The sequence below is a fragment of the Phasianus colchicus genome, chromosome 3, assembly GCF_987193195.1.
Source record: "Phasianus colchicus chromosome 3, bPhaCol1.hap1.1, whole genome shotgun sequence".
NCBI classification, from domain to species: Eukaryota; Metazoa; Chordata; class Aves; order Galliformes; family Phasianidae; genus Phasianus; species Phasianus colchicus.
In genome coordinates, this window is record NC_143438.1 from 464,521 (window position 1) to 479,840 (window position 15,320).

General features: G+C 41.0%; 1 protein-coding gene across 11 annotated transcripts in view; it reads right to left on the reverse strand.

Moving 5' to 3' along the window:
- Window positions 1–15,320, reverse strand: part of TPK1 (thiamin pyrophosphokinase 1) — a 269,847-nt gene that overhangs the window by 11,820 nt on the left and 242,707 nt on the right. For 3 of the 11 annotated variants that reach the window (XM_090136773.1, XM_090136782.1, XM_090136786.1), the window contains one exon: window positions 488–1,498. The exons of 5 other annotated variants lie outside the window; for them this stretch is intronic. In XM_090136773.1, coding sequence (XP_089992899.1) covers window positions 1,484–1,498 — 15 coding nt within the window. In that variant the 3' untranslated portion in view covers window positions 488–1,483. Of the gene's footprint in view, window positions 1–487; window positions 1,499–15,320 lie in introns of those variants that run through there. 3 more of the 11 variants (XM_090136775.1, XM_090136784.1, XM_090136783.1) reach the window with 3 other exon arrangements.

Sequence of the window (15,320 nt, forward strand, 5' to 3'; positions counted from 1 at the left end):
GAACAGTTTGCAAACTCAGGTTGGGTTTTCAGATTTTCCTGATACCTTATTTCTCCTTCAAAGGGTACACAATCATATCTATCTACATAACATTTTCTTTTTAAATAGTAGAGTGTTTCTTCTTACTTTTTCTACTGTAATAGAATAATTCAAGTACGAATAAATCTTGAGACATCCCTAGTCCAACTCATGCTCAAAGCTGGGCGAGTACTACATTCTGACGAGAATGCTCAGAGGGTCCTGTTCAGACCTTAAAAACTCTAAGGGTGGAGAATGTACAGTCTCTTTTGAGAATCTGTTCCAATGCAAAGGTAGGCAGTGAGAAGACATCATTATTGTGAGTGATGAGTTAGAAGTCTATTGATTGGAATTGTCATAATTAATTTCTGGAATCATCACTACCTCTAGTTCATTTCTGCATTTGCAACTGATATTATACTATGTAATTAACAGGAAAAAAATGAGAAAAGAAAAAAAAAGAACTTACATTGCTGATCTTTACTCTGATGGCAAAATTAAGGAAACAAAACTTGGTTACTAAGATGTACAGTTTGACGTTAAGTTAGTTTTAAGAGATAGTAAACAGTTTTTCAGAGAATCAACAAAAACCTTATTCAGATTGCTGGAAAGGAAGCATAGCTTCTGACTGGATACTGGTTCTGTAAGACATCTGCATACATAATTATAAAGGCCTCTGCATGTATTGATGAGAACATTTCATGTGCTGAATGACTGAATATTTTGATTTATAAACTGCAGAAATTAGTAGATGAAATGCTATTGGTCTGCAGATTGAGAGAAAGAAATTTGTATTTCACTCCAAAAACTTACTAGAAAGATTCAGTAACTGTAGAAGTTACAGTGCTATTTTGCATTGCAGACTTTAAAATCAGTTAATGTTATGAAGTCTGATGTTGGACTTACAGCAAAACCAAAGCTTCTTCAATGGACAAACTTGCCTTATTAGTAGAAAGTTTCAACTATTATTCTTTTTGAGAAAATGTCACCAGCAACTATATATTTTAGAAATAGGGTCAGAAAAAAATTATGCTTTTCATAATGAAGGTGTACTCTGTGCAACTGAGGACTGTATGCTTTTGGAAAAATGGGGAAAAATAGTTTAGTATTGGAATAATAGTTAAAACTAACCAGGTTAGCAATTTATTTACATATGCTTCTGTTTGTGATCATATAGGGTGACAGTGCCTCTGCTGATCTGCTGTTCCTAGGCTCAGTTTGGTCTTAAATGACTTTTATTTCTGTTCCATTTATTACCTATGTAGTGCATACTTATTCCCTTACAATCAGTTTTACTGTCTCAATTCAGTGAAATTTTGCTGTAAATTCAGTTGGATCAGAAAAGGTAGCTGCAATTCATCTTAAAGTTTGATTGCCATTGTCCACAGCAAAGGCTTGTCCGTCTTGATGGTCACAATCCCAGAGTTGTCATAGGTATTGGAAGTACTGACAAGCATTCCAAACTTCAACACCTGGTTAGCTACAAAAAGAAAGAAAGAGGCTTAATGGTACTGTTGAAACAAAAGCATTTATAAATGGAAATTTGCTAGTCCCACAAAGAAGTCCCACATAAAAAAGCTGAGTAAATCTAACCTAGATTAAAAAAAAAAAAAAAAAGCTGTAATAAATACCAGTTAGTTAGAAAAGTAATAACTCCAAGACCTTCCTTCCTTTAGTCTGTGAAACAAACCAAACGACAGGTGCCAGGTGGTGATCAAGAAGTGTATAAAGGTGGGCTATAATAAACTCATATACCATAATGCAGTCATACAATGACCTGTTATACTGTCCCCCTGTAAACTACACAGGGGGAGTTGATGCATGTCTTAAAAATGAGGAGCAGTCAGAAAAAAAGGCAGGACATAAAATGTATTTGGTATGCCATGCTAAATCTACAGGTGCCTCTGCTCATTCATTTTCCCACGAATTCTGAGCCTGAAACTCACTGAAGAAACGGTTTCATCTGCTAACTATATATGATTGGAAGGAGAGAGTACCCTGGGAGTTTGCAGCATAACTGCAATGCAGTACACTAGATTAAGAAGGAAAAAAAAACAATTAGTACTGTTCTCAATAATTATGCAACTAAAATAAATCTGCTATATCCTGCCAGGATGATTTTGAACACACAACAATGCTAGACAGGGTCCTTGACAAAAGGCAGGACAACGGAGTTGTGGTGTTAGCCTCCGTAAAAGAGAACAGAGGCTGACAAGGCAGTGCCTTGCTACAAGCGGTGCATGGGGTGAGGTTGCCAGGGAAGCCAGATTTTGCACCTCAGAGGTAAGAAGACCATTTAAGGAAGCTGAAGTAACACATGGGGAGAATTCCCTGTGTAAAAATACACCCCAGACACTCCTGTACTAAATCCTGCCTGGAAACATCCATAACTTGATATTTGGTATCAAATATTTGTTGACAGACAATCACTTTTGGTTACCGTATATTTTGAAAAGAGGGAAATACTAAAACGTTATGAATCAACTTTTACCTTTTTTTTTTTGTACAAACCCACTCATTTTGTATCATTTATTGCTTCTTGCTCAAGACTATCAATAATTTTTACCATTTTGGCTTTGTATCTGAAATAATGGCTTTGTAGAAGGCAAGAATTAAGAACAACATGGCAGCTTAATGAAACCAAATTAAAGCAGTATTTCCTCATGCATAAAATGAAGTGAAAATCTTGTTTGCCTTTTTTAATAAAAAGTTTTCTTGCCCACTAGATGGAGACTTTTATCTTTCTCTCAGATTCTTTTCTGCACATGGATCAGTTTGAAATGCTGAAGTGAAAAATGCAAAGACTATTAAAAAAGTAATTCACATTGCTCAAATGGACAAATTCCAATTACTTAGTTTCACAACCAGGCAACTTTTCCACAAACACAATTAAAAATGCATGCTTTCTATGCAATACGTTTAAACCAGTAAAGAAGATAACAGGATATACATACGTACTGCTTCTAGGAAAACTTCTAACTCTGTCAGGCACTATGATGTGAAGTTTACAAGGTCAAAAAAGTGAAAAGTTCTATCAGTTAATACTTGATCTTTCCTTTTCTTTTTTAAATAGCTTTTAGTACACTTTGTTAAATTCCAGTAAGAGCTTATGCCTTGGAGAAAGCCCATTATAACAAAGCCATTCTCATTGATTTTATCTTTCTGAAATGTTTTCCAAAGAAAACAATCTTTTTGCTGTCTTGTAATTACTATTTATAGTTTTGACAGGTAACAGAACTGATGTTAAAAAAGGATTTCAGTTTGTGATTTTTATAAAATTTCAGTCTGAAAAAGACCTGGAATGTTTACAATTTTGTAGTGAAAGTAATTTTTCTTTGGGTTGTTGAAAACTTTCTTTAAGATCAATAGTGATTTTTCTTTCCTTTTTTTTTTTTTTCTTTTTTTCTCACAACAGAATTCAAGGGCTTATTTAGATGAAAAGAGGTGATTCGGCAAAAATTACAGTCCCCTCCAGATCCCAGCAGCACTAGATCCTTTTTCACTTAAAGTTTGGCTTAGTGCTTTGGTTCGAAAAGAACTGTGTTTACTGATAACAAACTGTGACAAAAATATTCTACCCAGCTCTTCCAGGATAGCTCTGCTATTTTTCATTGTGTCCCATTCATAAAATCAGTTGTCTCAGTGGCAATGGGTCTAGGTGTTTGTGACTCAAGGGAGAGCAGTGGGGGTTACACAAGAACATAACCAAGTCATAGCTCTACGGTCAGCTTAAGAAGTGTGACTGCTCAGGAATTTAGAAATAATAATAATAATAATAATAATAAAAACACACAAAAAATGCCATTAAGAAAAAACTGAAGCCTAAAGTTACATTTATAAAATCCTTATCAAGATTATATCTCCAGAACAGTTGTGAGGTTTATTTTTCCACTGGCAGTGCTAAAAATAAATGAGACCCAAGGTTGCTGCCAACTACTGCACTGCACACTTTCAGCCTGTAAAATGAGCAAACAGACTCCAATTGCAGCTTGATTTGGCCGCCTCGTATCATCAGCTGCTGCAAAAACACTAACTCAGGTTACTCCTCAATAACTGCATTAGATTGTGTTGGTAGACTTGTAGTCATTCAAATGACTGCATTGGGTTATTTACAGTACTTACAGCAGAAGAGAACTTACATTAAGGTTGAATACATATCTTACAAGCTGCACTTAAGCAGAGCTTGAGGGAGGCATATACAGAGAAAAAATTTCTTCATACACATATATGTGGCAAAAACAAACCATGTCATTATTTTGAAAGGCTTAATTGAACGAGCAGTCCCTCTGGTTATTCCTACATCTGTAAGAGAACCATGGAGAACTTGGGGATACTGAGGGTTGATTAATGGTCATGTTGGAAAGAGTTCACAAGAGGCAAGTCCTTCCTTACCCAGGAGCAGATTTGGTGATGGCAGTGAATTTGTTGTGGGAAGGGCAGAACAGCCATACCTTTATCCAAAGACACGGAGTCAAATGGAAGCCTCCTGGAAAACTCTAGCCATCAGTAACACAAGGGTCCCCACTCCATGGGATTTCAGCAACGGCTCAGAGCCTTACTGATATGACCACAAGTGTTTGACAGCAATACACCCCAAGAATGCACATATCATACAGCAATAGCTACACTCTACTGCCTTTTCTCAGCCGTCTGTCTCGTTTACTTCCTGAAGTATGTAAAGTCACACCTTGCTGATTTCCATCACTCAAAATAGAAATAGATACACTCTTGGCATGGATGCTTGGCATATAAAAAAAATTAAATATAATAAACAAATATAATTAAATATTATCAGTCTTATTACAAGCAATGTAATTCTTTCCCATAAGCAAATGTTGCAACAAAATGATAGGAAATTAAGACCCATAAGCTAAAATACAAGTTAAATATTGAATTACCATTTGGTATCCTATTACAGTTTATCTGGAGAAGACTTCCCTAAAGGTCTGTGTTAGGAACAAAAATTTGCATTTAAATTGGAAGTATTAGTAATGCATGAGCTTTAAAAAAAATAGTTGATAGCCTGATTTTCTTTTCATTTCTCCTTGTTTTATACCTGTCATTATTCTGACATCACTGAAGTCAGTCTTGGTTTACATGAATGCATACAAAGGAAAAATTGGGTCTTTGATCTCTATGCAGTGGGAACTGCAAAATGGGAAGATGCAAATAGCTGGAATTTACAATAAAACATGAACTGTTTTCAGTACTGATAATACACAGAAGTGTTTCAAAGGCTGGTTGGGTCTCCTTGGAGGAACAGGACCACACAGTGTTTGGTGTAAACAGGGACTGCATTTGGCAGTTTTAAAAAGTGCTGTAACTTCTGGTAGCTGTTTGTGCAGTACACAGCAGTATTTTTGTAACCCCACCAGATCCATATGAGCGAGCTCACAAAAGCAAGATGTGGCCACATCTTGCCCAGAAATACCTCACCACCCAGGTTCAGGGGAACTGGGTATCCAGTCCAGGTGCTGGTGAACGATGTCAGCTAGAGGCCCTCCAGCAGAATGCCCAGCTGTATACCAGTGGCAGTGCAGGAGACGGCAGTGAAAACACTTACTATCAAGCCTTAACTATGTCATTTAAAAAGAGAAAGCATGTTAAAACCAGGCCAGCTAGAGATGAGCATGGGGGAGCGGTAATGGGATTAGGGGTGATGTGAGGGGATCAGATGAAGTGCACCTACACCAATGCACGCAGCAAGGGCAACAAACAAGTAAAATTGGAAACCACTGTGCAGCAGGCCAACTATGAACTAGTTGCCATTGCGGAAACATGACTGGAGTGGTGGTGGTGTGGCTTTCTATATTAGAGAGTGCTTTAATGTAATTGAGCTCACAGCTGTGAATAATAAGGTTGAATTCCTATGGGTAAGGATCAGGGGAAGGGCTGACAAGGCAGACATCCTGTCTATAGCATACGAGGCGTATGCTATAGACTGCCAAACCAGGATAAAAGAGATAGATGAGGTGTTCTATGAGCAGCTGGTGGAAGCTGCGCGATCGCCAACCCTTATCCTCATGGGGGACTTCAACTTCCCCTACATATGCTGGGAATATAACATTGTGCAGAACAAGAAGGCTAGGAGGTTTCTGGAGTGTATGGAGGATGCAGCTGGTGAGAGAGCAAACGAGAGGAGCTGCCCCGCTATTCCTGCTGTTCACAAACAGAGAAGGTCTGGTAGGAGATGTGGAGGTCGGGTGCTGTTTTGGACAGAGTAACCATGAAATGGTAGAGTTCTTGATTCTTGGGGGAACCAGGAGGGGAAACAGCAAAACTGCTACCTTGGACTTCTGGAGGGCAGACTTTGAATTGTTCAGGAGACTAGTAGGGGGAGTCCTCTGGGATTCAGTCTTAGAGAGTAAAGGGGTTCAAGACGTCTGGTTGCTCTTCAAGAAGGAAGTCTTAAAGGCGCAGGAGCAGGCTTTCCCCCTGAGCTGCAAAATGAGCTGGTGGGGAAGAAGACTGGTGTGGATGAACTGGAAGCTATTCTTGAGTCTCCAGGAGAGAAGGAGAATCTAACTCCTGTGGAATTAGGGATGGGCGACTCAGAAAGAGTACAGAGAAGTTGTTCAGATGTGCAGAGAGAAAATCAGAAAGGCAAAAGCCTGGCTTGAACTCAACCTGGCTGCTGGGGTAAAGAGGAACGAGAAACTCTTTTACAAATACATCAACAGTAAGAGGAGGACCAAGGAGAACCTCTGTTCTTTACTGGATGAGGCTAGGAATGTGACCACTGAGGATAAGGAAAAGGCAAAGGTTCTGAATATCTTCTTTATGTCTGTCTTTAAAGGTCAGACAGTTCTCATGGTACTCCACTCTCTGGCCTGGTAGTCTCTGGTGGAGAGCAGACTAAAAACCCCCTACAATTCAGGTGGTCACAGTCAGAGACCTACTACTCTAGTTGGCCTGTCATAGGGCTGGATGAGATTCACCCGAGAATGCTGAGGGAAAGGTGGAGGTGATAGCCGAGCCGCTCACCATTATGTATCAGCACTCCTTGATGACTGGTGAGGTCCGTAAAGGCTGGAGGCTTGCCAATGTGACTCCCCTCTACAAGAAGGGTTGTAAGGAGGATCTGGGGAACTACAGGCCTGTTAGCTTGACTTCGGTGCCAGGGAAGGTTATGGAGCAGATTGTCTTGATGGAGATCACGCGGCATCTGTGGGATCAGGCCTAGCCAGCATGGGAAGGTCCTGCTTGACCAACGTGGTCTCCTATGATCTAGTTTCTTGTCTGGTAGATGAGGGGAAGGCTGTTGATGTAGTCTACCTAGACTTCAGCAAAGCCTTTGACACTGTCTCCCACAGCATTCTCCTGCAGAAGCTGACAGCCCGTGGCTTGGACAGGTACACTCTAGGCTAGGTAAGGAACTGGCTGGCGGGTTGGGCCGAGAGTGGTGGTGAATGGAGTAAAATCCAGCTGGCGACTGTCATGAGTGGTGTTCCCCAGGGGTCAGTGCTGGGGCCTGTCCTCTTCAATATTTTTATTGATGACCTGGATGAGGGCATTGGGTGCACCCTCAGTAAGTTTGCAGATGACACCAAGTTGGCTGGAAGTGTCGATCTATCCAGGGGTAGCGAGGCCCTACAGAGGGATCTGGACAGGCTGGAGAGTTGGGCTGAAGCCAATGGGATGAGGTTCAACAAGACCAAATGCCGGGTCCTGCACTCTGGCCACAACAACCCCAGGCAACACTACAGGCTTGGGGCAGAGTGGCTGGAAGACTGCGTAGAGGAAATGGACCTGGGGGTGTTGATTGATGCTCAGCTGAACAGGAGTCAGCAGTGTGCCCGGGTGGCCAAGAAGGCCAATGGTATCCTGGCTTGCATCAGAAATAGTGTTGCCAGCAGGAACTGGCAAGTGATTGTCCCTGTGTACTCAGCTCTGATGAGGCCGCACCTCGAGAACTGTCCAGTTTTGGGCCCCTCACTGCAAGAAAGACATTGAGGCCCTGGAGCGGCAAAGCTGGTGAGGGGTCTGGAGCACAGGCCTTATGAGGAGCGGCTGAAGGAGCTGTGATTGTTCAGTCTGGAGAAGAGGAGGCTCAGGGGAGACCTTATTGCTCTCTATAACTACCTGAAGGGAGGTTGTAGCGAGCTGGGGGTTGGCCTCTTCTCTGGTGTAACTGGTGATAGGACTAGAGGGAATGGCTTCAAGCTGTGCCAGTGGGAGATTTAGGCTGGATGTTAGGAAATACTACTTTTCTGAAAGAGTGGTCAGGCACTGGAATGGGCTGTCTAGGGAGCTGGTGGAGTCAGTGAGCCTGGAGGTGTTCAAGGAACATTTGGACGTGGTGCTGAGGGATATGATTTAGTGAGTACTATTGGTGATAGGTGGAAGGTTGGACTGGATGATCCTGTGGGTCTTTTCCAATCTTGGTGTTTCTGTGATTCTATGTGATTCTGTGATTCTGTTAATGAAATGGCATGTTCTGCCCTGGATAAAAACCACTCATGTTGGGTCAGCCTTCAGAAATGCAAGTGGATGTTAGAAGTTTCCACATTTATTTCCAGCAACTCCTACTGTTATATCAGCTGCTTGGGAGCAATTTAGAATGAGAAGATGATAAAAATGAAGGTAAGAAATAGAGAGCTTCTATACCAGAGTCACTGCTGCAACTGCTGCTTCCCCCAGACCAATAGTAATCATTAGCTGCAGAAAGTCTCCATGGCCTATTATCAGTATTTTAGCACCCCTAACAAGATGTGCTCCAGTGTTCATTCAAAATCGGAAATCAGAAACTTTACATAAGTAGCCCAGAACGTCTGACGTCGAAACTGTACGAACTATTTGCAGTAGCATCTTTCCAATCTTGACATGATAAAGCTGCACCAGTCTTACACAAGTAAAAGTGATTTACTGTCATGGTTCACTCTGGTTTGTCTTTGTGTCTGTGACAAGGGAGCAAAGAGACCCACAGATCCATGCCCTGGGAAGTGCGGGGAGAGAAAGGGAAAAGGTAGAGAGGTGGGCCTAGGAAAACAGCAGCAATGAGCTGCAGGAAAAAACTTAGTTTACTAAATATAGCAGCTGAACGTGAGATAATAAATATAATACAATACAGTTGGAATTGAAGCTAATAGATCAAATAAAATGAGAGAGTTTCTGAAACCAAAATTCTTACTCTAATTCTACAGACTGCCGCCCCCACCTCCTCACACTGGGCATATGCAGAAGTAAGGTAGACATGGTTTACTGGCTCCATGACCCCAGGGCCAGGGGGCACAGTGGGGAGCAGGGGCAGCCTGGTGTTAAGTGCGAGAAGCAGAGTCTATTGGATCTTGGCACTACATGGCAAATAAATTAGATCCCTGACAGATCATTTCATTATGCAAGTTTTAATAGTGAATGGCACTGTTTCCCAAAAGAGTTTTATGGAAACATGATATTACATTTACCTGGAAAAATGAAAAGAGCAAACCAGAGTATTCATCCTTACGCACAAAAAGCACCATCAATAAAGCAGCTATGCCTTTGTCTGAAACATTTCTGTGAGAGTGGATATTTCAAAACCTTCTCTGATCAGCCACTGGCAGCTTACAAGGCATGTGCTCAGCTGCTTGGTATCGCTGACAGCTGAGCACAGGTGACCAACCAATGAACTCTATTGTACTTCTAATAGAAAAGTGATTCCACTTATCTTTGCTTTCCTGTCAACACTGCTTCCTTTCAGTGCACTGAGTAGTATCTGTAGGAGTAGGATCTGAAATGACGTCATTTGCATCCGTACAAGTGCTGTGGATTACTTAGAATTTTAGGCCAGTTTGCTTTCTTCAGGAAAAAACAACTGGACATGGATAATATCACTCCAAGGATGGAGCCAAAAAATTATTTCTGTTACAAAATGTCCCACCCTACAAAATGTATGCATATGAACAACTAAGCATTTTGATTTTTAATTTTATTCCTTTGTCTTTTTGTTAAACAAATAATAATATGTTTACTAACACTCTGTGAACCTCTGATGTCTATAAAGCCATTACTAATATTCATTAATTCTATCCCATTTATCCTCAAGCTTATACAGTAAACATGCAACATGTGTTGATGTTCATGGAGCTGCAGCTACTCTGAGCACACTCACAGGCAACCCAGCACAGGGCATGTGTCTGATACAGAACATGAAATCCAACAGAGAGAGCAAATTATGTTCTCAGTTCAGTCACTGGGTTGGATCCACTGCTTCTCTGCCCTCACAAAAATTTAGGATTTCACTGAAATTGTGTCTGAGCCCACTGTGTCTTTGCAATCTGCTGTCTAAACCACAGCATCAGCTTTTTTTTTCCCCTCTCCTTTCCAACAAAAATGTAACATTATGACACAACAAATCTCTTTTTAGCCAAAATTGACTGCTGCTTCTCCTTTACCCTGCACCGGAGCATGTGGCTCCAGGAAGGCTGCAGGAGGGGTGTCTGCCACATGCATGAATCTATCAGCTGTGTTTGCAAAAAACTCATTTAAAATCCTTCTCTGTTTGCTTTTGCAGTCTGTTTTTGGATACAAGACTCAGGCTTGTGGTCGATGCTGCAACTACAAAAAGCTTCTATTGAGAGGTTTGTCCCCATAATTAAAAAAAGTGAGATGCATTATTGAAAACAAGTTCTAAGTCTCATTGACTGCCAAAAACTTCATTTGAGTGGAAAACTGACTGGTGAGGATCCTTGAGCTAGTTGTGCTCTCTGTAACAGTCTGACTGATTTCCAGTAAAGATTTTCAATAAGAACAGTGCCCTCAGTCTTGCTCTGCTTCCTTCTCCTGACCTCTGCAAAGTCTTTTTTCTCCTCCCTCCCCACTTTTACCAACTGGCTAGCAGTTCATCCTCTATGTTCAGAAATGGCGCGTGCACTTCCAAGCCCTGGGACTACTGAGGTTTCTGTGCTTTGGCGTGTTTTTTCCCCTGCTCTCCTAGGAATGCTGCCTTGGGCCTGGACCATGCTCTCTGCACTGTTGGCATGAAGCAAAATCTTCTGTATGGATCATGCAGCCCTGTGTCAGGCATGGTTCAGAGCAGATGATGTAAGCTCTTGACTCTCAAAGGCAGAGGCCAAATGTACACTAAATTAATGCAGGGCACTGTGCAAAGCCATTGAAGGTTTAACACGATTGATTAAATGCAAGTCAACTTTCAAGCACACTAATGCAGGTGCATTGCAACATTCTCACTGTGGCACAATGATGCAATCAGTAGGCTCTCACAATTTACTGTATGGAGGGCATGACTCTGGCATTTAACTTAATGCACTGCAAGAAATGTGAAGGTAATTACATATCCAGGAGTCACAAATAAAACAAAAGGCTAAGCTAAGTGCATTATAATTCTCCTGCTTCTGCCAATAGCAAACAATTTCTAGCACTTGGGGCTGAAAGACCTTGACAGCTGCAATTGCTGGGGAAGGAAATATACCCTCAGAAGACCTTCTTTAGGCTACAGTGAGCTTCTGTAAGATAAATCAGATTTATAGTCCAGAACATTACTGTTCTCACCTGATAGAACTGTCATCTTTGAACATTCATCATTCTGCACTAATCGTCAGTGTCTAAGAGGTGTTGTAGGAGAAGCATTTCTATCAATAGCTAAGACAATCACCCTTGTGAATTTTATTTTGAATTCAAAATTAAGCTTATTAAATATGATTAGATCTTAGCTGACATTGGCCATTTGAGATACCTCACATGAAAAGCATATTTTGCTAAAAGTCACTTCAGAAACATTTCTGTCAGTTCTCGAAACAATAGCAGCTCCATTTCCTCTTAAGTTCACGTCTTAAGAATATCTGAAGGATGAAAGAATAGCACTCTAAGAGGTTTCTGGTTAACTCTTTCATCTACAGCATAGTAATGCTACTTTTCAGAGGTGCAGCTTAAATGCGGGAAAAGTAAACAAGCAGAGTTAAAAAACAAACAAACAAACAAAACAGAGTATCTTTCTATCTTGAGGAGAGTCGTAGGTGTAAAGTGTTATTTCTCGTATCACTTTGAAATCTGCTTTAGCTAGGTATGTTTGTTTAAAATTGAAAAGAATCCTGACAACATGAATTTTTACATGGAAACAAAGCAGATCAATAATAAAGCACATAACCATTTCCAAATTATAAGCATTCCTTTAACTACTGCTAGGAGGTTTCATGTCAATAGTTTCAACAAGTTTGCTGCAGAATACGTTAAAAGATGGATCTAACTATCACTTGTGCTCACAGTAAAACTGTTAAATAGCTCTAATCTTTTCATTTGAGTTCTACAGTTGCCTATACTAAATATTTGACATCATGCAAATAAAAATCTCTCTGATACCTCCTTATGTGCTTATGATGAAAGCAGAAATACCCAAGAATATACTGAAACATTTGAAGATCAACCTTGGGATATCCTAATCAGAATAGACACTTTTCATAATTATCTAAGTGCAGAAATCTAAAAGCAACTCCATTTTACCTTTTGGAAGGTGTGGAGATAGGCTCATATTCCTCTTAGTACCATAATTTGAGGATTTTACCACTACATATCACTACAAAACACCCAGTGATGTCAGAACACCCAGCATATCTCCAAGTAAATCCTCAAAAACCAAAGTTTGTCTCAGGCAAGCTTTGGGCACATCAAGCTTGGTGATCACTGGAAGTGATTTAGCTGTTTTGTAACTAAAGGCATGTTCACCTACCAGAAGGCTCAGCTACTACAGAATAAGCAGCACAGCTCTTCTAGTAAGCAGCAGTCTTCTTTTAAGAATAATCAAAATTTCACATACAAGCCCACTGCAATGCAGACCTTATGCAACCAATGGCAACAAATGGCAGTGGTGCTCTACATCAGGCAGGTAGAAACACTAATATGAGCTTTATTGGAGGGTAGGTTTGGAAAACACCAGGTGAAACATCAAGATTTCTAGGGGGAAATGGAGAATTTGTGCAAGTTCTTTATAGACATGACAAAGAGAAGTTCTGCAGCATAGAGACCTGTGTGTGACGTGTCATGCCACAAGCAAGAATGAGATCTTGATGATACAGATTTTGAAGTACAGTGGTCATTTACAGGTATGTAAGTAGAAAAGGGATCAATTAGGTGTCAAACCTAAAAGCTGTGATTATATGTGTTATATGATTCTAACACCATCACTGGCCAGGCAGATAAATCTCTGCTCACTACTTTGAAAAGGTACCCATAAATAGTCACAGGGTTCTTGGGCAAAGCACAGAACACTTGAGGAGGCAAAAAGCTCTTATGTAATCTTGATGTCAGTCAGACACAAAAGGGTGCCCTACGGAGGCCACATATGCACAGACAAGCACGCTCTATACTGGAAGCAGGATGAGAGCGTACAAACAATGCTGTAGAACAGAAAAAGCCTCACCCTTCAACAGCTGAGTGAACCTGTCATTTTGAGAGAGAGACGGACACTTCCAGAGACCTAACGATAGAAGAAAAATCCCTTGGAGATGCTTATCTTGGTAATAACACTCTAAATTCACTGCATGCAGTTCACTGACTAATCACAGGCAAACTTTAGAATTTTGTTCCCTCCCTTGAATCACTGACTTCAAAAGGCATGGGATGCTGAGCACTGTGCAGAGAAAACTCCTGTAGCTTGGAGAAGACAGACAGGGCAATATCACTGATGTAGGCAATATGCCACTTCCTTCCTCCGGCTGCTATTACTGGTGAGGAGAGGAGCTCTGTTTCCTGGTCTGATGGACGTGGTCCTGGCCCCAGAGGCATGCAGTATATACAGCGCTGTGTGAACACATGCATGAGAGAACAGCAGCTGGAAGAATTTCTGGGAAACTCGTTATTGCATAGTTTGCTCGTTCCTGAACTCTTCCAGCTTGCACAATTTGTGGAGCCTCTGGGAAGGCAGCTTCAGAATTGGCTCACTTGATAGAAAAAGCTGCTCTCTTTGATGTATGTGATGTAAAGCAGTGTGACAGTGATTGACAGCTAGACATGGGGAGAAAGGAGAGGAGAAATGAGTTAAGTCAGGGTATTGTGTGAAGGAGCAGAAGAGAGAAGAAAAGATTCCTCATAACCACAGCATGTGTGCAGTGGAAGAGATAAGAGCTGCTTTTTTTTTACAATAATAATCCTTACTAAAATCAGTTGACACAAGTTTATGATTACATAAATAGTATTCTGGCAATTACTGGATGTTTTTCTGCAAAACCTAATCTTCCCCAAACAGAATACAGTAAGTTTAGGAGTCTGCCAGTTGTCTCCCCTTTGCATTGTATGAACAGGTAATGTAATGAGAATACAACCCCCAGGGCCTAGCCCTGTCTGCACTCCCATTGATATGGGCACTCCTCATGCATATTTATGATGAGACAGAAACTCCTGCACTGCTGAGCCAATTGTAATCTTAATTGAGTAATGTATGTTGCAAAAAAACAGGCAAAACCTGCTGCTGATTTTGTGCTTTCTTATTTCAGGTCTGAAAAGAGAAGAAAAAGCTGTAATTGATTCTATCAGCCCTTTATGTATTAAAACAAAAGATAACACCCAGAGAAACCTCCTTCCACTAGAAACAGGAGGAATTCAAAAGTTTTGAGTCTCTTTTTCCTTCTGAAGGCAGTACATGCTCAACAGAGATGATCCACTTCAGCCTATCTTCTGCACACTGTTAGGTTCTGGACCACTAGCATCGAAAACTGAAGTCCTGAGAGAAAAAAAACAAACCAAAACAAACAAACAAAAAAACAAACCACAGCAAAAAGGGGAGCAATACCATCTTGAAGACACTTGTAACAAAACTGGAGTTGTTAAAATACATCAAGGAAGGAAGAGCTTATTTCAACAGACCCAGCTGGCTCTTACTGTTGAGTAAAATATCGGTTTCCAGAGCTCCAGGAGAAGTGCTGGAAACCACTACTCGCTGCTGCAATTTGGAAATACATTTTAACAAGCATCTCATAAGAATGTGCCATGCTTGCATTCAGCCTAAAGGAACTACTATAATCAGTAAACAGGTTATGCTGTTGTTTATGCAGGTTGAAGGAGGTGATTCTTCCCTTCTACTTTGCTCTTGTGAGATACTACCTGGAGTACTGTGTCCAGTTCTGGAACCCCCAACACAAGAAGGATATGGAGTTGCTGGAGCAGGTCCAGAGGACGGCCATGAAGTTATCAGAGGGCTGGAGTACCTCCCTATGAGGACAGGCTGAGAGAGTTGGGGTTCTTCAGCCTGGAGAAGAGGAGTTCTCCCATGAGAAGACCTTACAGCAACCTTCCAGTACTTGAAGGGAGCCTACAGGTAAGCTGGGGATGAACTTTTTATAAGGACATGTAGCGACAGGACAAGGGGAAAT